We start from the raw sequence: 25,522 nt of genomic DNA on the forward strand, positions 1-25,522 counted from the left end.
GAGTGTGGTGGTGGGTGCCTGTAGTCCCAGCTACTGGGGAGACGGAGGCAGGAGAATGGTGTGAACCCAGGAGGTGGAGCTTGCAGTGAGCCGAAATTGTGCCACTGCACTCCAGCCTGGGCGTCGGAGCCAGACTCCATTAAAAAAAAAAAAAAAAAAAGTACATATGAATGGTGGTTGTTGGGTTAACATTTGATTTAATGTATCCCATTTGTGTATTTTGTAATGTCTTTGTTATATCAGAATGCAGGACACATTAGAAAGACATGACAGGGGAGCAGATGATGTTTAATCACTCCGGTGAGACAACAACAGACTTAAGTATATGGGCAGCTGTGGAGCTGAGAGAAAAATGACACAAGATATATTTATTATGCATTAATTTACCTGCTTATAAGGTTGACATGTAGGATTTGGTTACCATCCAGATATGAAGTTAGGGCTGGGAGGTAAGGGAAGAGATCATGACAAAGTTCTTGTTCTTTGAAAATTGTATAACATTTTAAATGACTCATCCCATTTAAAGAAGAAAATATACATCATCAGTATTTTTCTGAGACTTCTGTAATTCTAAGGGTTGTGAAAAGAAATAGCGCATGTGAATTGTACATGTTTCTGAATGAAAGAGGAAATAAGTGATTGGAAAGGTGATATATTCTAAAATTCCTCTTTTATTTTTAAATTTAGAGCTGTTAGCATTTTTTATTCTAGAGATAAAATTGGTTTGCTACTAAACTAAATATGATTTCATTTTGGATGAATTCTGATTGACTGACTAGGGTACAAGTCAGAGCCCTGGCACTGCAGGATAGAGAAGCATAATCTGCTATTAGCCCTACATCCCTGCTGGGTTCTCTTCTCTGTTGAGCTAGCATGGTTTTCCTCTTGATTCTACCTCTTCCAGGTCACAGATGACAAATAGAGAAAAACTGAATGAGTATCAGCAGGATAGGAGCAAAATCATAGGGTTAACTCCCTGTTCTCTCTGACCTTTTCCAGGGCAACCAAAAAAACAAACAAACAAACAAAAAAACCAGACTATTTCTAAGTTCTTACTAATACAAGCTATTCATTCATTAGTTTATTCAACCAATACAAATGTATACCCATGATGTATCCTGCAAGTACACTGGGGTTAATTAGTTAAAATTGTACAGGAGACATTAAACACAGGTAAAACACCAAAATAAGGACATCCTTGATAAATAGTATGTACATTAATTGCCATATATTTGATCATAACTGAAATGCATCAGAAAAGTTGACTTAGGTAATACATTAGCAATACTTATTTGACTTTATTTTTTTATGAAATAAATAGCCACTTATTTCCCATTTTATTTGGTTTATAAGTTAATTTTATATATTAATTTGTTTTTTAAAAGGTCATTTTTGGACTAGTGACAAGTACCACATTTCTCATTAAAGGTGTAATGATTTGAGGGAGGTTCTAACATTTGATGATGACATGTATCATTTATGGTACATTTACTGTTATTTAAATGGCAAAATGAAGCATTTATGAGTCATAATGTTATCTTCAGCTACATTGTTTTCAGTGAATGTTAGCCTCTAGCAATGACAGATTCCAAGGCATGATAAAACTTGTTTTCCATTTGGAAATAAACACCTCACCCAAATACTGTTACTTTTAGTCTTAAAATAAAAATGCTATAGTACAATTTTAAGCTAAAGAAATGCCATTTCTGATTTTATCCTTAAGAATAAATAAATATATATTCATATAATAGTTTATGGCAGTTTCTATTATTTCATAAAGGGTTTACATATTTGTGTCCCATTGGTATAACTGGTATTGTGTGTGAAGTGTTTGTGAACAAGAACAGTTGAATTGTTTCATTAAAATTGGCAGGGTGAAATGTTCTAGCGCCAAATTAAATCAAGTAAAATGAATTACCAGGACATTGTAATTAAAAGAAATAACAGCAACTTAACATTTTTATACCAGAAGCATCATTATCAGGGTCCCCCTGAATTTGGGGGTACTAGGCATGCCATCTAGAAATGGCTTTTGATTTATTTTCAGTGTTTCCCAGAAAAAGTGCAGCAAGTATTTACTTCGGTGCTTTTTTTCCCCCATGAATAACCACCAGTAAAAAATGTATCATTTCTTGTCCTCCAGGCAATACAGCTAAAGTATACATTGAGATTCAGGATGAAAATAATCATCCCCCAGTGTTTCAGAAAAAATTCTACATCGGAGGTGTATCTGAAGATGCAAGAATGTTTACTTCTGTACTCAGAGTGAAGGTATGAGAAATTATGTTAATATACAGAACTAAAATAAAAGGAAAGCTTGGGTTTTGCAGATAAGCTGTAACCCTATAGTTGGCATTAACTGCATACTTACGCTATATAAACAAAAGCCTGAAACTTGGAGCTATATTAGTTTAGTTATCTAAACTCAATACAGATTATATCAGGTAAGCACTTAGCAACTTTTTGAGTTTTATTTTACTATGAAAATAGTAACAAAATATTTATGATGTTTTACATTGAATAAGATGTTGAAATGTATGTATTTTCTTAGTGGTTTGTATTCCTCCAGTAGGATAACTCAAAGGATTCTCAAAATGGAATCTCTAATGACAAATATTAAATTACCACTTCTAGTAGAAGAAATAGTGTAATAAATTAAGTAACATTTTTTTTTTCTGAAATAAATGTTTGAATTTTAAATACTGATTGAGTGAAAGTAAAAAAATAACTCTACCAATTTTAGTACTTTACTAAAAGTTACAAAGATCTTGATGTCTCAGAAAATGTTGGCTTGTTTGGAATTTCAAAAATGCAGTATCTAAGACCAAAGTTGTAAATTTTCAATTTTTTTCTTTATTTATCATCAAATGATTATTACTAATGACTATAATTGTTTATAATCAAATGTTTATGACTATTTCTAATCAACTGTGTGTTACTAATGTTTTATTATTTAGAAAAAATTTTAAAGATTGCATTTTACTGAGGAAAAAGTTTAGATGCTAAACATTTTGGATTCTCAATTGCAGAGTTAATTTTGGACAGCATTTCAATGGTTAACTTGTAAATAGCTGTAAATTGCACATAAAACCTAAACATCTCTGGCAAATCTAGCTTTTGATTGCCTCTAGTTTTGCACATGAATAATTGCCTTTATTTTCCTATTACCAGGAGCATCATGATTAGAGCTCTTCTTACGTGTAGTTTTATCACCTATCAAACACTCTCAGTAAGAAAAAAATTCAACCTAATTGTGTTGGGCTTGCAAAATAGCTCTTCCACTATGCCAAGTACAGACCCCTGATCTGAATCAGCAGTTTAACTAAAAGTAGTCCACAAATCTGTCACTCATTATATTTAATTTATGTTGTTAACCACAAGTAAGCATCCTTTGTAGCTGATTTTTATCTCATTTTGTATTTTAGTCTTATTAACTCTTAATTGATTTAGTTCTATCATTTAGTCAAATATGTTTGAGTACCTATAATGTGCTAAACACTGTTCTAGAAGTTGGATCTAGAGCAATTGAAAAAGCAAACAAACAAACAATCAAAGTTTCCACCTGAGTAATGCAGGCAAACTAGTTGAAGAAATGAATAAATCAGTAAGTTATGTAGTGATAAATTCTAAGGGGAAAAAAAGGTTGACAAGGGAAGAATGAGAGTGGTGCTATTTTAGATAATAAAGTCAAGATAGTTCTTTTGGGATAAAACTGAAACAGTGACCTGAATAAAGGAAAAGATCAAGACTTGTGGATTCTTAAGTGAGCAGCATTCTGGGATTACTTTGTAAAGCCCTAAAGGCAGACAGGGAGCTGGAGGCTAGTGTGAATTTAAAAGTCTGATAGGAAATGAGATCAGAAATGTACCTGGGGCTAGAATATGGGATTTGTTCTAGGTGTGTTGGAAAGAAAGCTTTTGAATGATTTAAACAGTTATGACATAATCCAATATAAAAAGATTATTGTCGATGCTGTGCAGGGAGGATGTCGGGAATGGGTAACACAGTGTTTTGGACAAGTAGAGTTAAATGCATGACAAGTCCAGGCAAAATTTGACAGTAGGTTGAATGATGTTGATAGGCTATGGAGACCTTGAGAAGGGGGTTAAAATATAGAACATATAGGATTTGCTGATGAATTATTCAGGGGACATTAGGAAAAATCAAGAATGACTTGGTGGTTTTTGTCCTGAACAGATCCCCATATCTCCTCCACTGCCTATTGTGATGGCAGTAATCAAGGTTCATGAGGCTTTTTCAGTATGAAAACCTAATTCTTGGCAAGGCAGTTGCAAATGCTGACCTAGACTTGAGAGCAAAAAAAGGGGTCAAGATGAAATCACCCAGAAAATGGGTTTGACAAAAAAATACAAAGTCTAAGCTTTGGGAACTTCAGCACTTACAGATCAGGAGAAGAAGGGTGTGGGGATACTGAGATGTTGCTGCCATGAGGTGGCAGGAATACGGGGAAAATACAAGGCCCCTGAACCATGGAAAGAACAAGATTGATAAAAGAGAATCATTGACTGTCAAATGCTACTGTGATTAGAATGTCATTGTGGATTTTTACATCACCACTTATACTACTAATCCTATAGTGTGATGGAGGAAAAAAAGGTAAGCCAAATGTTAAACTAGTCCGCTAATAAAGGAGATTACTCAAAAGGCATGTGATGACTATAACAAGGAAATGTAATGGGTGGTATTATCTGATGTCATTCACTTCGGAGGAATTGGGACTGAGTGTCAAAGTAGTCAGAAGGATGCTTGCTCTGTACTCCTAGGCTCTGTGCTATGTAAATTATGGGAGTCACTACTGGGAGATCTACAGAAAGCAGCGTCTTTTGTCAAGGAGGGGTATAGGGAGAAAGAAGGAATCAAAAAGTATAGGTAACACTAAGAGGGAAAGTTGAATATTTAGGGGATTTTGTTGATGATGGACTGTGATTTCCAAGGAATTCTGAGGAAAGTTTCGTAGTAGGGTAAAAGTCCAGTGAGATACTGAGTCTTAATAAGGTGTGTAAAGACATTGCATTGAAAGAAGCATCTGGGTGGGGAGATATGCCCTGGACAGTATGCATGGACTTCTTGTGATGAGGTATACAGTGATGGGAGTGATTGTGTCTCCAGACTACTGAGAACTCTAAGGAACCCACCCCCTACTTCAAACAATCAGTGGGTTATTCAGGATAGGGAAAGGGATCTTTTCTAGGAAACCAACTTCATGCAATATAATATACTAGGTACTTTATACAAGAGTCAGAGAAAGAAGGGAGAGAGAGAGGCAGAAAGAGAGGGGGAGAGAGAGAGACAGAGAGAGAGAAGAAAAGTTTAGTAATGTGTTGATGCAAGCGTATGCTATAATAATAAAGTCAGGTAGGAGAGCACAAATTGTCATGCGGATTCAAAGGAAGAAAACATTTCAGTTGGTGAATGAACATAAAGTTTTCCTGGAGGAAGAATTTAAGACTAGCACTGAAGGGTGGTTAGATTTTTTTTTTTTTTTTTTCAAAGTGAAACCTATATGAGGAAGACAGTCTAAGTAGACGAAACAAGCTAAGTAAGCCAAAACCCAGAAGAAGCAAAGTGCAGAGCATATTTGAGTGATAGGAGGCAAGGGATTTAGGAGGGGACAGGAGTAATAAATCCTTAGTGTTTAACAATTCCATTTGCTGCCTTTAGCCTTGAAGCCTGGAATCTTCTCCTTTCCAGAATTTAATCAGAGCATGAGTTAAGCAGTTCTTCTCATTTTATACTTAGAGCAACAAAAATATTAATGGAAACAGCACTGAATCAGGGCCAGCTCATCTGTGGTGTTTGAAGGAAGGAAAGATGATTTTAAAAATGGGAAGTAGCCCATGATTGTGAAAGAGGTGTTTCTACCAATTGCTATACAATATTAGGTAATGGTAGATCATCTACCATGCTAGCAAGTTTGTTTTTTTGTTTTGTTTTGTTTTGTTTTTTTGGTCCATGACATAATGCAGAATGATAAAAGTTAAATGTAAATATGTACTTTGTGTAAGAAGGGAAAGAAGAATTGTTACATAGAATAGGATTGACAAAGTAAGAGAAGACTTTGAAATAGCAATGAATAAGGCTATACTAGCTTATAAGATGAGTAGTGAATTTGGGGCATTATTTTTAAAATATGCTACAGGTAAAGTGACACAATAAAACCATTGCAGAAATGAAATATCCAATATAAGTAATAATATAGTAAACACAGTTGTACATCTGCTCTGAAGTGGCATACCTAATACACTTAAAAACTTGTTCTTAGTTCATTTTTTAAAGAAAATATATACTATGTTCCTACCCTGTACTGAAAATATGGAAGCAGACAAAATAGACTCTCTCTTCCCTTACAGAAGCCACATTCTAGTAAACTAGACCCCTTCCCCCAAAAAAGTAAATAAATAAAAACATATGTTATAATTAAATCTAGAAGGACAAAATACCTAATATAGTTTCAGTTCACATTTACACTATACTGAGTGGAAAATAATATAATTATCTGAAATTTAGGTGAAGATAAGTTTTAAATTATTCTGTTTGTACCACTGAGTTAATTTAAGTGAAGTCTCCCTGGATTTTATGGACTCACTTTATCTGAGTGTAGTAGACACCATTAGTTGGCCATTTCTCCTTCCTCATGCTTTAACAGAAGTTCAGTTTTATTTAGGCATTATTTTTGGGGATCATGTGCTTTAGGGGAAGTGAAGCCTATTCCAAGATGGTGAAAAATGACTGATCAGAGCCAATCATTCCTGTCCTGTTATCTTTGCAAATGATTGGTTTGCACGTCGATATGTGAGTCATTTTTGAGCAGTTATTGTTAAGGGAGGTCTCCTGAGGATTTTCTAGGACAAAGACATATAAAGACATGTAGATATTGGATTTCTGGCTCAATAATTTGAGTGCTCATGTCACATTTAAGTACATGAATTGTATCAAAAGTGCACAGAACAAAAAAAGTTATCTGAGAAGATCTATATTTACTATGGTTTCATGCTGGGTATCTGTGTCACAACTGGTTCTTCCAAGTTGACTTTTGTTAGTGACAAGTAATCAGTCATTTTAATTATGAAGAGTGCAAAAAGAAAATCCAATGGTAATTTTTTTTTCTTTAGTCTTTAATCCAAGTAGTTAACATCAGTTAAAATGTCACTTTTAGTGTATACTTAAAATAATTGAAAGTAAGGACTTGATAAGGTATTTGTACACCCATGTTCATAGAAGTGCTATTTACAACAACTAAAAAGTAGAAACAACCCATACAGGGCCGCTCACACCTGTAATCCCAGCACTTTGGGAGGCTGAGGCAGGCGGATCAGGAGGTCAGGAGATCAAGACCATTCTGGCTAACACAGTGAAACCCCGTCTCTACTAAAAATACAAAACATAAAAATAAATAAAAAATAGCCTTGTGTGGTGGCGGGCACCTGTAGTCCCAGCTACTTGGGAGGCTGAGGCAGGAGAATGGCGTGAACCTGGGAGTCGGAGCTTGCAGTGAGCTGGGATCGCGCCACTGCACTCCAGTCTGGGCGACAGAGTGAGACTCCGTCACAAAAAAAAAAAAAAAAAAAAAAAAGAACCCATATGTTCATCTATAGATGAATGCATAAACAAAATGTGATATACACATACAATGGAATATTATTTAGTCCTAAAGGGAAATAAATTCTAACACATGTTACATTATGGATTAATGAGGACATAATGCTCTGTGAAATAACCTAGACATGGACAAATATTGTATGACTCCTCTTATATGAGGTTCCTGGGGTAGGCAAATTCATAAAGACAGAAAGCAGAATGTTGGCTGCCAGGGGTTAGGGGTGGAGTGGGGGGAGGTAAATGGGAAGCTATTGTTTAATGGCTACTCTCTTGCCGTTTGGGAAGAAGAAGACGTTTTGAGCATGAATGGCAGTGATATTTGCAGAACAATGTGAATACGTTTAATATCACTAAACTGTACACTGAAAAGTGGTTGGAATACTAAGTTTCCTGTTATGTGCATTTTACCACAATAAAGAAATATTTCCAAGAGGAGAGAAGGCATCACTTTTATTGAAAGAATGTGAAAACTTATTTTTCAAGCTATTTTTAATTGGTATTCATTCTTTTGAAGCTCTTATGAATGTGAAGCTTATGTCCAAATTCAGAAGTAAGGATTTATATTAGTCAATTTATTTTTCTTGACTATGTACTGTGTTTTTAAGCATTTTGTTTCATAAGACACCAGTTGCAACAGTATGGCAGTGATGCGCATTGTGGAAACATGCTAATCGTCTCAGCCTGCCAGGAGGCCATATCAGAATCTGCATTACCTTGTAAGTTGAAAAAGCCTCCCCACAATTCTGAGTCCTCCTTCTCTAGGGCAGGCCAGTAGTGGAACATCATTAACTGAAATGTCCTGCACCAGCGGTCCACAACGTTTTTGGCATTAGGGACAGGTTTTGTGGAAGACAATTTTTTCACAGACAGGAGTGGGGAGGGGATGGTTTGAGGATGATTGAAGTGCATCACATTTAGTGTGCACTTTATTTATATTATTATTACATTGTAATATAAAATGAAATAATGATAAAACTCACCATAATGTAGAATCAGTGGAAGCCTGATCTTGTTTTTCTGAAACTAGATGGTCCCATCTGGGTGTGATGAGAGACAACAACAGATCATCAGGCATTAGGTTTCATAAGGAGTGTGCAACCTGGAACCCTCTCATGCGCAGCTCATGATAGGGTTTGTGCTCCTATAAGAACCGGATGCTGCCACTGGTCTGAAAGGAGACAGAGCTCAGGAGGTTATGTGGGCCATGAAGAGTAGCTATTATTACAGATGAAGCTTCACTCAGTCACCCACCACTCACTTACCTCTGCGTGGCCCGGTTCTTAACAGGTCACGGACCGGTAGTTGTCCATGGCCTGAGGGTTGGGGACCCCTGTCCTACACTAATGAAAAATGACTGATGAATATGGTTACATCAGAATAGCAAACTGCTGCAACAAGGGTGTTCTAAATGACTGAGTGAAGCAATATGTTAAAAGCAAATACTTGCAACATCTATTAAAAATATATATCTCAAAGTAGCGGTATCCAGAACATAGAAAGAACTGTAAAAAAGCAACTATGTAGTCAACAGAAAAATAGAAAACATGATGAATACTTGTAATATTTGTAATTTTTTGTGTGAAGTAGGAAGGTTTTAGCTAGGCCTTTGAACATTAACTTTTTGTTTCTCCTGGGCTTTGAAGAAATGTTAATGGATAAATATTCCCTAATTCATAATAATAACTGTGATTTAGTTGTCATTATTATTTTTCTGAGAACTATGGAACGCCATTTACTTATTTTAGCCTACACTATTTAAATAAATAAATAAAATGAAGAATAAATACAATAATATCAATTAAAATAAAACAAGTAAATTAAAACATTGATTTATGCAGTAGATGCAGTTACTTCTTCTTTTTTTTTTTTTTTTTTTGAGACGGAGTCTCGCTCTGTCGCCCAGGTTGGAGTGCAGTGGCCGGATCTCAGCTCACAGCAAGCTCCGCCTTCTGGGTTTACGCCATTCTCCTTCCTCAACCTCCCAAGTAGCTAGGACCACAGGTGCCCACCACCTCGCCCGGCTAATTTTTTTGTATTTTTTAGTAGAGACGGGGTTTCACTGTGTTAGCCAGGATGGTCTCAATCTCCTGACCTCGTGATCTGCCCGTCTTGGCCTCCCAAGGTGCTGGGATTACAGGCTTGAGCCACCGCGCCCAGCCAATGCAGTTATTTCTTATTGCACTTTTGGGAAAATTGAAGCTGAGTAAGGCTGGATAACTTTCCCAGTATTACTCAGCCAAATACCCAGTGAAGTTGGAATTTAAAGTTAGGTCTACCTTAGTTCAAGAACTTTTCTTGTAACCTCTTACATTGCTTCCCAAGAGAAATGAGGAGTAGAATCCTGCTATAAAATAAGAGAGCATACTAACTTTCTGTGAAAAATTAGGAGACAAGTAAAAAGACAATGAATTTATTTTCAACTCGAGATGACCTGTGTAAATTGTGGTACCTCCTGTTAAGGTAACAAGTAAGATTTGATTTTAAAAACACTTTTCAAATTGTTAACTAATTTTTTCAGTTGATTTCATGTTGTCTTAACTGCAACAATAGCATTTATTGCAAATACGGGAAGATGTTAAATTGTTAAATGTGATCAAGATTAATTTTAAAAAATTCTGAACTATGAAGATATTTTCCAGAAGTTAATGCAGTAAGAATTAATCTCATTCTTTACAAGTTGCAAATGTGGAAAAACAGTGTCTCTACTGAAAGTTAAAAAGATTTTGAACATTGTATTTTTGAATTATTAAAGATGCTAAATTTAAGAAATATATGGACTAAAAGAAAACAATATTGTGAAAAAGCAGCAAGAAAAAAGACTTATCACTTACTGGATGATAGTTTATTACATTTTCAAAATAAGCACAAATGGTGATGAGAGGTTTCAGCAGAGTGATGCTGTGGATAGAAAAAAGCCACAGCCATGGTCAGAGGATGCAAATTTCCTTTGTAGCAAAAGGTATAGAAATGCACAAGGTTAACAATGTAGGGTAATACATAATGTTTCTAGACAGAGGTTAGGGCTCCTGGGGGCTCCTGGTCTCTAGCCCTATACTTGCTCACCTGGGTCTTAGGCAAAACATCTCCAGCACATTTCTGAATTTTTAATGTATTTCTCCCAAGTAGCATCTCTTTAATTTACAGAGAACACTGCATCACAGGAGCAATAAGTCACTTTCCCAACATGTGCAGCTAGTTGGGAGTGAGGCTACAATTTACAGCCTGGCATTCTTCTTCCGAGACCAAGCTCAACCATGTTTCCAGTGGAAGAGCACTGGACTGACATTCTAATCACTCCGATTCAGTTCTGGGTGTGCTCCTATCTCTCTGTGAGACTTTATGCTCCATCACTCTGCACCACAGATGTCTTCTTACATAAATACTGCTTTAGAAGCAGGTTCTCTTTTAAAATCCTTAAGCTGATGGTTTGCTTATTTATATGTTATTTACTGTTACAATGTCAAGTGTCCTGTGACAACTGTTATCCTTGAGAACCACATTTTAGAGGTCAAACAGCATAGATTACTTAGTTCTGAAATCCAAATCACCATTTATGTTTTACACTATTTGTGGTTTATGTTACTTAAAAGCTAGTGAGTTATTTTGTGACAATTTTCTTCCAAGTTACATACAGAACAGATGTAAACAAGAACCAGCCTGAAGTAAAGGTCCCATAAAACACTAATTTTGGTTCCCCATTGCCAAGTATGGGGAACCTCTCTCATGGTTTCACGGGACAGGTGTTTTCACTGGTTTCCTTCCATCTACTGCCATACCACCCTGAATGCGCCCAATCTCATCTGGTTTCCTTCATGTTTTGGCACAGTATTTGACCTTGTATGGTTTGTACTTTGAATTAAGCAAACATATGTAGGTGCCTGAGGGTGCATTGCCTTCTTGACTATGACCCTGTAACTGAATCACCGTATGTCTAGTTTAGCACTTAAACCAATTAGACTGTTATCATTTATCTGCATGCATGATTCTCCTGCTGGAATTTAAAATTCATCTAAGCAGACAGTATGCTTTCCCACCAACTTAAAGACATTACATATTGTGCTTAACATTTCAAATTGACGTTTGTTTAAAATTGTATTTATTGATTTTAATTTAGTTTAACTTTATTTTATTTCAATAGTTTTTGGGTACAACAACCCCCCATGACACAAGTTTACCCATGTAGCAAACCTGCACTTGTACTCCTGGGTTTTAAAAAAAAGTTTAGCAAAAAAGTATTTTGGGGAGACCAAGTGGTTTTTGGTTACATGGATGAGTTCTTTAGTGAAGATTTCTGAGATTTTGGTGCACCTGTCATCTGAGCAACACACACTGTACCCAATGTGTAGTCTTTTATCCCTTACCCTCCTCCCACTCTGTCCCCCGAGTCCCCAAAGTTCATTATATTATTCTTATGCCTTTGCGTCCTCATAGCTTAGCTCCCACTTACCGATAAGAACATACAGTATTTGGTTTTCCATTCCTGAGTTATTTCACTTAGAATAATGGCTTCCAACTCCATCCAGGTTGCTGTAAATGCCATTATTTCTATTGTTTTTATGGCTGATTAATATTCAATGGTGTATATACACTACATTTTCTTTATCCACTCATTGGTTGATGGGTATTTAGGCTGGTTCCAGATTTTTTGCATTGAATTGTGCTGCTATAAACGTGTGTGCAAGTACCTTTTTCATATAATGACTTCTTAAAATTTTATTTATTTATTTTTACATATACTCATGTCTTTTAACCTGCTTAACACATGTTGCATGAATGATCATTTCAAATTCATAAAGTATATTTGACATTAAACTCTTTTGGGTTGATTACAAGATAGAATAACATCACCCTGGACTTCCCTATGGATTTCACTTCTTACCAAATTAGAAACTCAGACTTGATGATAGCTTTATGAATGTTATGCATATGTCATAGTTTTACATTTATTTAGCCTCACTGGTGACATCAGATGTGAAGTTTATTTTTTTCTGAACAACTGGACTATTTTTGTTACATGATCACAGGCTACATTGTACTTAATATTTTCCTTTTTTTTCCCACTGAGCCTCAAAGTCAAATATTTGATCCATCTTTACCAATTTCAGAATATGAATGCAATACAAATTGTGGTATACTGACTGTCTCTGATTTCCTTTATGTCTTTTACGTTTACTCTCTGTCATATTTTCTTTCAATTATTTTTAGATTATATCTTATATATTTTTAGAAACTCCTTCCCATTTATTTTGAAATTCTGTGGAGCAGATGCACACAGATGATTACGAAAAATCTATTCTGTTTCTACACTGTATTCTGTTATACAGTCACCATATTGTATAATATATCCCTTATTCTTCCTATATAATTGAAACTTTATATTCTGTTTCAAATAGTCTTATCCTGCATTTTCCTCTGTACAAGCTGAGAATCATGAAAAACATTACCAGTTGCTGATACATAGCATTTCTCCTTATTAGTCTGAACAAGTAAAACATTCTTGTTATGACTTTTTAATATAAGTGGACAAGATGAAGCCTATTTTTGTAGACATAAGTTGAGTATACAATGAAATAATTCTGCATATGTTTTACTCTTTTTCTTTCTTCACCCTCTCCACACAAATCAGTTTTTTTTTATTGTAGAAGGGACATCAAAAATATCATTCTCCTAGCAAACAATTTATGCCTGTTAATTTGAATGTAATTTAATTAAAATTTTCTTTAATTTTTATTACTAATAATAGAAATAGGACTACTTTTCCTAGGCTATAATTGTCTGAAGAATGGGGAAAGTTTGGATATTTCAAAATAGATGAGGCCAGGTTCGATGGCTCACGCCTGTAATCCCAGCACTTTGGGAGGCCTAGGCGGGTAGATCACGAGGTCAGGAGTTATTCAAGACCAGTCTGGCCAAGATGGTGAAACTCAGTCTCTGCTAAAAACTACAAAAAATTAACCAGGTGCAGTGGCAGGCACCTGTAATCCCAGCTACTCGGGAGGCTGAGGCAGGAGAATTGCTTGAACCTGGGCGGCTGAGTTGTAGTGAGCCGAGATACCGCCACTGCGCTCCAGCCTGAGCAACAAAGTGAGACTCTGTCTCAAAACACACACACACACACACACACACACACACACACACACACACACACAGATGAAAAGCAATTCTGATAACTGGAAACTGTTTTTTTGTTTGTTTGTTTTGGTTTTCTTTTTGTTTGTTTCTTTTCGTTTTGTTTTTATGGAGTGTTGCTCTGTCACTCAGGCTGGAGGGCAGTGGCTGCCTCAGCATCCCAAGTAGCTGAGATTACAGACTCAAGCCACCACTCCCAACTAATTTTTTTTTTTGTTTTTTCTTGTATTTTTATTAGAAATAGGGTTTCACCATGTTAGCCGGACTGGTCTCGAACACCTGACCTCAGGCAATCTGCCTGCCTCGGCCTCCCAAAGTGCTGGGATTACAGGCAGGAGCCACCACGACCAGCCTGGAGACTTTTTTAAATTAGAGAATTTAGTACTTTTTTATGAATTTGAAGAGCCATTGCACATGATACATGAAAACAAAGTAGTTTATTTGGTAAATAGCCAAATCATTTTGCCTTTCCTAAACTTGCTGGTGGCTCATGTATTTTAAAGTTTGAGTGCACTCTAGCAGTATTAGAATTTTATTCAATGCCTGCATATCTCTCAGATGATTAAATGTGTAACAATTCAGGGCATGGGTATGGAATACTATTTTTGGAGGTAAGCTTGCATTTGCTTTTAGGAGGTTTTATAAGTTTTAGAGTAGTGATGATTGTGTGTACTCCCCTATATTATGTTTCAAAAGCCATATCCTCCATCATCTGTAGAGACCTGTCAGGAATATTGACATTCGGTTCTCCCTTTGAAAACATCAGAATTTTTCTGAAAGTGAAGGCTGCATTGCAAGGCACAATCCAGAAGATAAATTGGGCAAATAAAAACTACTTTTGTCTGAAGATGTCCTGTAATTTCTTGAACCTCCATTTAACTTTGTGCTATACAGACCTGACATGGGAGATCTATAACATAAATATAAGAAAAAAAAATGAGGAAAATGAGTTTTTAAAAATTGTTTATTCATACTTCTATAAATGTATCTTAGTTTTGAATTGTCTGTTTATATTTCCAATAATAACGGTAAAATACAAGAGTTCCTTAAAATGCGTTATGAAGAAAGTTTAGTTCCAAATAAGCCATAAGAAATAAATGATTCTTCCTAGTAGTTTTAATTAATTTACCTTAAGGGAAACCAGCAGGCCTGGAGAGAGATTTTATGCGTAAAGAGAATACAATTTGCACTGGTTAGTTGTAAGTCACTGAAAATCTGAAAATTGCAGGGACTGTAACATTTTTTTCTTTTTCTTTTTTCTTCAAAAGCAGGCAATGAAATGCCTGGATTCACAAAAATGCATTCTAGTGAACAAAAATAATATCTAAACTAGGCATCCCCATCAAGTTGATCTAGAAACTGTATTTGGTAACCACACTAGTTTTTATAAACATAATTCTCTCTTTAATAATGTTTCATTTCACTTGTTTCCAGGATTTTTCCCCCTAGACATTTATGGTCTCTTAGAATCAGAGTAATCTAGAAAAGGACAAAAGTCACTGAGGCTCATAGTAATTTGAAAGACTATCACCACCTGAAGCCAATAGACCCCAAGATATGTTGAATGCTGATATCAAAATAATTTTTTTGTTCTCTTTTTTGGGACAGTGTCTCACTCTGTCACCCAAGCTGGACATGCCATAGTGCGATCTCAGCTCACTTCAACCTCCGCCTCTGAGTTCAAGCAATTCTCCTGCCTCAGCCTCCCAAGCAGCTGGGACTACAGCCATGTGCCACCATGCCTGGCTAATTTTTTGTATTTTTAGTAGAGATGGTGTTTCACCATGTTAGCCAGGATGGTCTCAATCTTCTCACCTTGTGATCTGCCTGCCTCGGCCTTCCAAAGTGCTGGGATTACAGGCATGAGCCGCTGAGCCCAGCCTAAAATAATATTTTTGATGTATATTTTTTTATTACAAACTGCATACATAATGCAATCTGCATATGCAAAATCACACAAATTCTAAGTGTGCAGCTAGATAAGTATTTACAAGGTGAACACGGTAGTGTAACCAGTGGCCAGGTCAAGAAATAGAACATTACCGGGTTCCTGCTCCACATCCCCATAAGAATAACTAGTCTGACTTCCAACCATAAATATGTTTTTCTTGTTTATGAAATTTTTATAGACTTAAGAAAACTGTATTTTTTGTTTGGATTCATTTTCTCACACTATATTCGTGAGATTCATCTATGTTATTATTGCCGGTGGTAATAATTGATTCATTTTCATTGCTCTAGAGAATTTCATTGTGCAAGTATACTACAGTTAATATATCCTATATACTGTCCGTGTAAGTTGTTTGAGGTTTCTTAATATTACAAATATACTGAGGAGTAGAAATTCTAGGTAAGGGGATATTCATAAGTTCAGACTTAACAGATAATATCAAACTGTTTTCCAAAATATTTTACTAATTTATTTCCCCTCAGTAATATCTGAGAACTTCAGATACTTCACAATTTGATTTTGTCTTATGTTTTTTTTAGTCATTGTGATGAACATGTGGTGGTTTCTTGTGGTTCATTTACAGTTCCCTAGTAGTTAAGATGGTCAAATGTCTCTTCATATATTTTTTGCCAATATTTGTATACTCTTTATGTGGCGACTATTTTGATCTCATTCTAACATTTTTCTCTGGAGATTCCGTTGTTTGTGTTGTTTTCTCATTAAGTCTTTAGAATTCTTTATATACTCTGGATTGCAGATCTTTATTCAATATATGTATTGGATATATCATCTCTCAAGGTATGGCTTGCATTTTCACCCCATTTATTATGCTTGTTCATGAGCAGAGAATTTTAATACAATTTAATGTATTATTTTTTCATGTTGAGCAACTTTTTGTCTTGTTTAAGAGCCCTTTGAGTAACACAAAAACATGAAGATTTTTTTGTTTATTTCCAACATTTTTGTTTCATATTTTATGTTTACAATCCATATGGAATTTTTGTGTGTGTTTGGAGTGATGTAGGAGATCAAGTTTTTAAAAAAAATTTCTCCTGTGGATATTTAATTGACCAGCATCATTTTCTAAAGAGATCGTTTTTTTCTCCACTGTACTGACGTTTTCTCTCTGTTCTAAGTCAAATGGTCATGGATGTAAAGGCTGGTTTCTGAATACTTTATTCTGTTTCATTGACCTGTTTGTCTGTCTTTGCATCATTCTGCTGTCTGAATTACTATAGTTTTATAATACCTGATAGTGTAAGTCTCCTGCTTATTTTTTTTGTCTTCAAAGTTTGTTGGCTTCTCTTGGCTCTCTCTGTGTGCTCAGTACCAAATAAGATTTAGAATCAGCTTATCAATTTCCACAGGTTATAAGTATATTTAACTTAACTAGTAGGGAATTGAAAGCGAACCACAAGAAACCACCACATGTTCATCACAGTGACTATAAAAAAAAATTTAAAAAGTCAGAAAAAATCAAATTGTGAAGTGACTGAAGTTCTCAGATATTCCTAAGGGGATGTAAATTAGTAAAACATTTTGGAAAACAGTTTGGTATTATCTATTAAGTCTAAACTTATATATATCACCTTAACTAGAATTTCTTCTCCTATGTAATTTGTAATACAAATTAGTAATATTAAGAAACCTAAAACAACTTATATGGAATATATATATATATATATATATGTAATATGTTGGAATGTTTATTTGTATCCAATTGGTCTACAGATATATATTAAGGAGAATGTCAGCTATACAATTTTGAGCAGAGATGAACATATTTTTGGTCAGTATTTGAACAAACCAGCAAAATCTCTTCTTCTCTGAAGAAAAACTGTGGGAGTGGGTTGGGTTACAGGTTGGAGAAAAATATAATAGCATTTTTTTAAACTATTCTCTTATTTCTTACAACCCATGGTGTATGGCACTGCCAAATTAAGGTGTAGATGTCAAATTATTATAGTATTTCTGTAGTTTTTAATGACTGTTTTCTTTTTTTGAAGATCCTATATTCTTTTATTACCTATGAGTTGTTGTTTTTTTTTTCTTTTTTTTTTTTGGGGGGGGGGGGGGGGGAAGTGTGGCTCTGTTGCCCAGGCTGGATGGAGTACAGTGGCGCCATCTCAACTCACTGCAAGCTCCACCTCCCGGGTTCATGCCATTCTCTGCCTCTGCCTCCTGAGTAGCTGGGACTACAGGCACCCACCACCACGCCCGGCTAATTTTTTTGTATTTTTCGGTAGAGACGGGGTTTCACCGCGTTAGCCAGGATGGTCTCGATCTCCTGACCTCGTGATCCGCCCGCCTCGGCCTCCCAAAGTGCTGGGATTACAGGCGTGAGCCACTGCACCCGGCCTGTTTCATGAGTTTTAAAAAAGGCAGGGAAGAGAATTGAATTATCATGAGAGTACTGTAATATACTGTAGGAAACAACGAAGAAACGTGAAGCTGTAGAGATATAATTTTTTAAATGTACATTGCATTTCTAAAAATGTTTAACAAGCTTGAAATTAAAAAAAAAAAAGGAAAAAGATTATTCAGCTTTCTGTTAATTTTAAGTTACTCTTCATGGAAGATAAAATAATTCTGACAAAAGGGGAGAAGCTAGTATTTTTCTCATTGGTTAGCAAAGTTTATTCCATCTAACTATTAGTCTTCTCTTAAAGTTAAGGAATTCTCGATATTTAATGTTTGGTAAAATAACGCCACATAGTGTTCTTGTCATTTATAGCAAGAAAGCATGTTTTAGGAAGATGAAATACTGTATTACAGGTGGTAGTAGCTGAGAGATGCCAATAATCAAATACGTAAGGTTGGATCTGAAAGGTTGGTAGGGAGAATGAAAATCAGTATGAACTAGCGTATGTGTTTACTTTGGTTCTTGGTTTCAGAATCCAGGATTATGAGCTACTATAGTATCATTTGGACCTGAAAAAAATTATGTAATCATGCCAACATGTCAAAAACAGATTCATAAATCCTTCAAAAACATAAGCACAGACACAGTCCTTGCGGATGTTTTATAAATAGGGCGTTGATAAAGAGCCCAAACTGGGCAATAAAAATAGGTGAAAGGGAACAGTCTGCCTCTTAAAAAAGGCAGTTGGAGGGATTTAGACACTCAGCAGAGAACAAATATCATAGGAAAAAATAAACAGTGTGGCTTCCAGACCCAGAAGGCCCGGCCCTGGCAGTGAGCTCTGAACATATTCACTTTGAAATTAAGTAACATTTGAATAGGGAAAGACCAGTTGATACTGAAACAGCCTCTTTTGAGGAAGGGGCTCTTTTTGGGCTAACTATTCTAGTTCAGAGCGAAAGTAAGAGTGTAAGATGAGGCTGAGCCCAAAGGTGCCAAAAAAAAGAAACAGAAATGAGGCATACCTGTGAGCAGGAAACGACTAGCAGCTCCTGCTCCAAAAACATGAAGACATGATAGGAATTGCTACAGGAACATTTTATCTAAGTCAATGTTGATTAAAGTTTAATCAAATGTTATGGGTATGCTAAATCCGAAGACTGTGGGAAAAAAAAAGGTTAATGAATATAATATATAAAGGATATAAAAATAAAGTTTTGATATATTTAAGTCTAACTATTTTCCAAAAGCATAAAGAGAAAGACAAATGTGAGGTTTTATTTAACCATGAGTGGGCTGTGTAACCAGGAGTGGATAGGTCTCTTACTTTCTGTAAGCAGCAGGTCTGCAGAGTGAGGACAACACTATCTAATGAATTTTATATGAATATAAATGAGAAAATGCGCATAAAGCACTGAGCACTGTTTGTTGCTCTCTCTGAAATCTCTCAATAGACATTCTCTAAATAGACGTTCTCTCAATAGATCTCTCAATAGTCATTGTTACCTATGTTACCTGAGTTCTTTTTACCTATAAGATAATAGTAATCTCAAAATCAAAATGTTTCAAACTCAGCATGCACAGTGCATACATGTTATTAAAAACACAGTTTTATGGAATGCACAGAGATATTTCTTTGCCCTTGAAACTGAATACTGGGCCTCTCTTTCCAGAATTCACCTTCAGCATTAGTATAGAATGCTAATTTGTCTTCTTAATAGTAGAATAAGGAATAATTATAAGAAGCTGAATACAACTAATAGATTCCTCCATGAAGTCACGACTAGATGAGTTCTCTTTGAGATACAACTAAGTGTATTTTTTTTCATGAGAATATTATTCCACTGAGGAATACTCAAAGTAACTTTTCTAAATCCTTGTATATTTTAAATGAGATAGTTGGTTCTCTTATATGAATACTGACCAAATTAAAATGTTTGAGGCATATTTATATGTTTTAAATGAGTAGTATTATCTTAACACCATGTTATAAAGTATTTCTGTGTAGAATTTTCTTGTTGTCAATGGTTACAGCTTGATATTTTTCTTTGTGGGAGTATGGTAAGCTTAAGAAAAAACAAATAATCTCTATATGTCCAGGTATGAAGTCCTGAGAAACAAACCCTAATAGCACAGCTGGAAACACTTCAAACAGTCTTCAAGCAGTATCAGTATCAACGTATCCAGAGAACAGTTTTTGAAAGAATATTTCTTTTTTTTAAGAAAAAGGCATATTGAAGGTTTTTTGGTCCTTGTCATACCACAGCATATCATAAAATTGAGTGAGATTATATTATAGTAATTAATATACATCTGCTAAGTGCAAATAAATCTTGAAGTTCTCTTAATTAAAGTAGAAAAAAATGGAAAAAGCAATGAAATGTATTAAATAAGTTTCTTTAGAAGGAAGGAGCACAATCCATATGAAAAATAAGCTCAGCCTAGGAAAGGCTAGCAAGTTAAGAATGTTTATAGAGAGCCCACAAATACCCCATTGTATATAGATATGGTGAAAATTGCCATTTTTCAAAGTATTAATAGAGAGTTCTGAATGGCAGAAAATTTACTTTTCATTATTAAAGAATGAATCACCTATAAAATATTGAACAACAAAGCAGTTTTTTCTCTGTCATTAATGAATCACAGCATGACACGTTATCTTTTCTGGCACCTCTTGAGAGTATGAATGTTATGTTATGTTAGTAATCATCATGAAAATTAGGGGTAGCTAATGAGAAAAGAAAAATAATACAATGAGAATGTGTGTCTCACCTACATTTATAAGGGTCTGATTAGCATTAAATGCAATTAAAACATTGGATTATCTTTCAACATGAAATTTAATGAAGTAACATCACTAATAAGGATACAAGCAACTCTATGTCCTGCCAGTGTTTGTCTTCTGCTGTGTCCTGAGAAAGAGGCGTAGAGATAAAGCTGCTTGTCTTAATGTGATTCCTACTGGACTTAACAGTGTCTACACAGAAGGGAAAACATGAGAAATATTATACTGCAGTTTTTAATGAGAGCTATCTGTTCAGGACAGGTGTTATCTCTTTCTGAACCAAGGAACCTGATAATAATCTTCAGCCCACCACATTCTTTTCTCAGTACAATCAGTTTTTTGGCAAACTCTGCATGGGGCTTGGAGTCAGAGACTATATATTCTGCTCACCAGCTATGTGATTTGGGGTCATTAATTTAATCTTCTATGGTTTAGAAATGGAACCTAAGGAATGACTTTAATTCTTTCTAACTACCAGAATTAAGAAATGTTTATGATACCCTCTTTGTAAAGAGTGTAGAGCAGAGCAGGACACTGAGTCAACTTTCAGATGATTTCTTACCTTTCCCAGATGTTCCTCAAACATAGTCTTCTGTTCCTTACTCCTTTTTAGTACGAAACTCAACCTGCATTTAATCACCTCGGTAGATGTCAGTATCAGCCCCTGAAGATTTGGCTGAAGAACAATTTGCATTACAGCAAGTTGGCCAAAGGCAAGTCAGTTAAAGATAGATTGAGCAGTGCTATTTTTTGGCCAAATCAAATCAAAACAAACAGATTTTTTACAAAAATAGGCCGGGCGCAGTGGCTCACACCTGTAATCCCAGAACTTTGGGATGCCAAGGTGGGCAGGTCACCTGAGGTCAGGAGTTCAAGACCAGCCTGGCGAACATGGCGAAACCCCATCTCTACTAAAAATACAAAAATTAGCCGGGCGCAGTGATGCGCACCTGTAATCCCAGCTACTCGGGAGGCTGAGGCAGGAGAATCGCTTGAACTCAGGAGGCAGAGGTGGTGGTGAGTCAAGATCGTGCCACTGCACTCCAGCCTGGACAACAGAGTGAGACTCCATCTCAAACAAAACAAAACAAAACAAAGGACTATTAAACGTGAATGTTATTTAGAAACTATCTTTCAAGCTTTGGTAATGTTGATGTTCTCTGGGGGTTATTTTACAACAATTTATAGATGTGTATGTATTCACTTAAAAATACACATATCTTTCTTCCTGCCATGCAAAGGACATTTGTGAGGAACCTAGTGTAGATGACCTGCTTCTGGGTCAGAGTTTTTTCAGTGGCAGAGCAATTTCTTCCCTGCAGTCTACTGAATATCAGCCCTTAGCACAGGGATTTGTAAAATCAAAGATTTAACGAATAAGAAAAGAGAAAAAGGAGATGATGATGCAAAGACAAACATATATCTCTATGAATAATTTTACTTGATCATTATGATATTTTTATCCTACTCTTTTTGTTGTATGATGTTTAAAATAGAAAAAGGTTAAAACAAAAAAATTCTTCATGGCTGGCTAATGACAAAAAAAAAAAAAAACTAGATTACAAAGCTATAGGATGGCATGATCCTAGTTTGCTGAAAGAATATACACACATATATACATATATGAATACGTAGACTACACACACAGTTGTATATGTGTATGCATATGTGTGTATGTGTGTGTGTGTATTCTTATGTATTTTTATGTGTATACATGTGTGTATTCTTTCAGTAAACTGGGATCATAATATCCTATATGTATATGTGTGTATGTAGATATATGTATATACATATGTACATCAAAAAAACATAAAGGAACAAACACCAATGTTAATGATGCCTATAAATGGATAAAATTATAAAGTCTTTGTATTTCTTGGTCCATTTACATTTAATGGTATTCTTCTAATAAGCAAGAAGCAATAAAGCATTTTATATATTAAACGCATTATCAAAGACTACTGGCCATTCATATTTTTACAATTTTTCATCTTTACACATAATACAGAACATTAATAATTAGATGTAAAAGATTTGGGAATATTTTAAAAGAAAAACAGAGGGAAAAGCAAATACATTCTAATAACTTTGCAAAGAGATATGCATAAAGTATTACAATTCCATCAGTGGTTCATGAAAAGTAACCATATTTTTAAAAAATAGCAGTTGGGGCCAGGCACGGTGGCTCACACTTGTACTCCCAGCACTTTGGGAAGCTGAGGTGGGCGGATCACTTGAGGTCAGGAGTTTGAGACCAGCCTGACCAACATAATGAAACCCCATCTCTACTTAATATAGAAAAATGAGACATGCGTGGTGGCATGTGCCCGTAATCCTAGCTACTCGAGAGGCTGAGGCAGGAGAATTGCTTGAACTCGGAAGGCGGAGGTTGCAGTAAGCCAAGATTATGCCACTGCACTCTAGCCTGGGCGACAGAGCCAGATTCCATCTCAAAAAAAAGAAAAAAAAAAAAAAAAAAAAGAAAAAAGCAAGAGGGCAATTGGTAATATTAACAATTAACCAAATTGTCTCAAAATGGAATTGTAATGTTGACCATCCTTTATAGTAAATTGTTTTGGGGCCAACTCTTTTCAGATAAAAATTGCTGCAACCTCTGATCATGGATGCTGCCACAGTATTTTCATCTCAGTCCTGATCAGATCCATGTAATTTACCTGTTCTAATTTTTTTACTTAGTTCCCAGCATATTCTGAGCCACAATTCACATCAAAATATTGCAAGTGTTAAAAATATGTGATATTTTACATAGACAAAAGTAATCTAACATAGACATTTTAGAAATATTATGCTTAAGAAAAATACATGGTGGCTTGGTTTTTTTTCAATGATAAAAAATTTTGTGTGTCTAATAATTTAGTCCAGGTGTGAACTTCGAAACATACATTTGATTATGTTTACTCAATTTTTCCGTTTGCTCTATTGGCATATTGGCATAAATGTTTTGTTGTTGTTGTTGTTGTTTTTGAGACGGAGTCTCGCTCTGTTCCCCAGGCTGGAGTGCAGTGGTGTGATCTCACTGCACTGTGCCCCAGGCTGGAGTGCAGTGAGTGGCGCTCACTGCAACCTCCACCTCCTGGGTTCACACCATTCTCCTGCCTCTGCCTTCCGAGTAGCTGGGATTACAGGCGTCCGCCACCATGCCTGGCTAATTTTTGTATTTTTAGTAGAGACAGGGTTTCACCATGTTAACCAGGATTGTCTCAATCTCCTGACCTTGTGATCCGCCCACCTCAGCCTCCCAAAGTGCTGGGATTACAGGAGTGAGCCACCACGCCCAGCCTGGCATAAATGTTTTTGGTTATGCCCAATTACTTTCTACTGCCTAAGCTAAGAAAATTTTATCAATGATTATTTTTACTTTTTTATTTTTATATGTTTAGGGGTTGCAAGTGGATTTGTTATATGTATGTATTGTGTAGTGGTAAATTCCCAATTTTATTGTAACCATCGCCCTAATAGTGTATATTGCACCCATTAAGTAGTTTCTCATCCCTCACCCTCTCCAACCCTTCCACCTGTCTGAGTCTCCAGTGACTGCTCTTCCACTCTCTATGTCCAGGTGTACACATTATTTAGCTCCCACATATAAGTAAGAACATGCAGTATTTGAGTCTGCCTAACAAATCATGAAATTTTAGGTAGTATAGCTGCATCCAGCAAGACTATTTCACAGAAATTTTACTGGTGTTAGAGCCATTTCTTTTTAGCAAACTTGTTAGTTGGTACTCATAGACACAAAATACATGTTATAAAATATGAAAATAACTATATATGTGTGCATGTGTATACATATGTGATATATACATATGTGTGTTTATACACAAACACACACACACACATATATATATACAGAGAGAGAGAGAACACGAGGGAGAGCTCCAAAATACCATCAATTTAAATGAAGGACACTGAGGACGGACACTGTTTTTGTTGAGTGTTGTTTATATTAACATGTTACAATTATATAAATTCAAGGAGACCAATCTTATTGTCCCATATACAAATAGCACCATTCTAGTCCATAAATGCAGTCTTCTTTACAATTAGTGTCATTATAACAATACTAAAGGCATTTCGTTTGGTAATAATTACTTGCATCGTAGCCCTTTATATCCAGTATATTTTGAAAATTACAAATTTATTTTCCAAGGTAGAATGTTTATACATTGAATTCTATTTGCCTCGAATACTCTTTTTCTATAAAAGCAATAGGAAAGTTTTCTTTTTAATTTTTGTAATAGAGCTTTTTGTTTCTGTTTGTTAATTTATTAGATAGGCAGTAAAATTGTCAGAATTACAGAGGATTCAACATTCAGATTTAATTTTCAATTGCCCTGCTATTACTTTCCCTTGACTTCCATTAAATTTAGTAATTAAAAGATGAGTAGACTTCTTATACACTATTCATATTTGAAATCATTTTACAGTAAGTTCAAGCTTGCTTCGTGAACCCTGTGTTCTTAAAATATTAAATTGTTTTATCTCTAGGTCAAATGACTTGTACTGTTAGCATATTAAAATACAAGTAATCCTTCTCTATTGCAAATATTGGGCCCATGGGTTGACTCTGTGGCCATATAATTTTAAAATAGATGTTTATTATGGACTGTACATATGACATTCATTATATGTAATATACATATAACCTATTTTA

At 35.4% G+C, this 25,522-nt stretch overlaps 1 protein-coding gene across 16 annotated transcripts in view; it reads left to right on the plus strand.

The window, feature by feature from the left end:
• PCDH15 (protocadherin related 15) overlaps positions 1 to 25,522 on the plus strand; it is a 1,828,063-nt gene that overhangs the window by 1,726,077 nt on the left and 76,464 nt on the right. For all 16 annotated transcript variants that reach the window (XM_025396095.1, XM_025396103.1, XM_025396104.1 and 13 more), the window contains one exon: positions 2,144 to 2,271. In XM_025396095.1, the coding sequence (XP_025251880.1) occupies positions 2,144 to 2,271 (128 nt within the window). The remainder of the gene's footprint in view (positions 1 to 2,143; positions 2,272 to 25,522) is intronic.

The sequence above is a fragment of the Theropithecus gelada genome, chromosome 9 (genome assembly GCF_003255815.1).
Source record: "Theropithecus gelada isolate Dixy chromosome 9, Tgel_1.0, whole genome shotgun sequence".
Classification (NCBI taxonomy): Eukaryota; Metazoa; Chordata; class Mammalia; order Primates; family Cercopithecidae; genus Theropithecus; species Theropithecus gelada.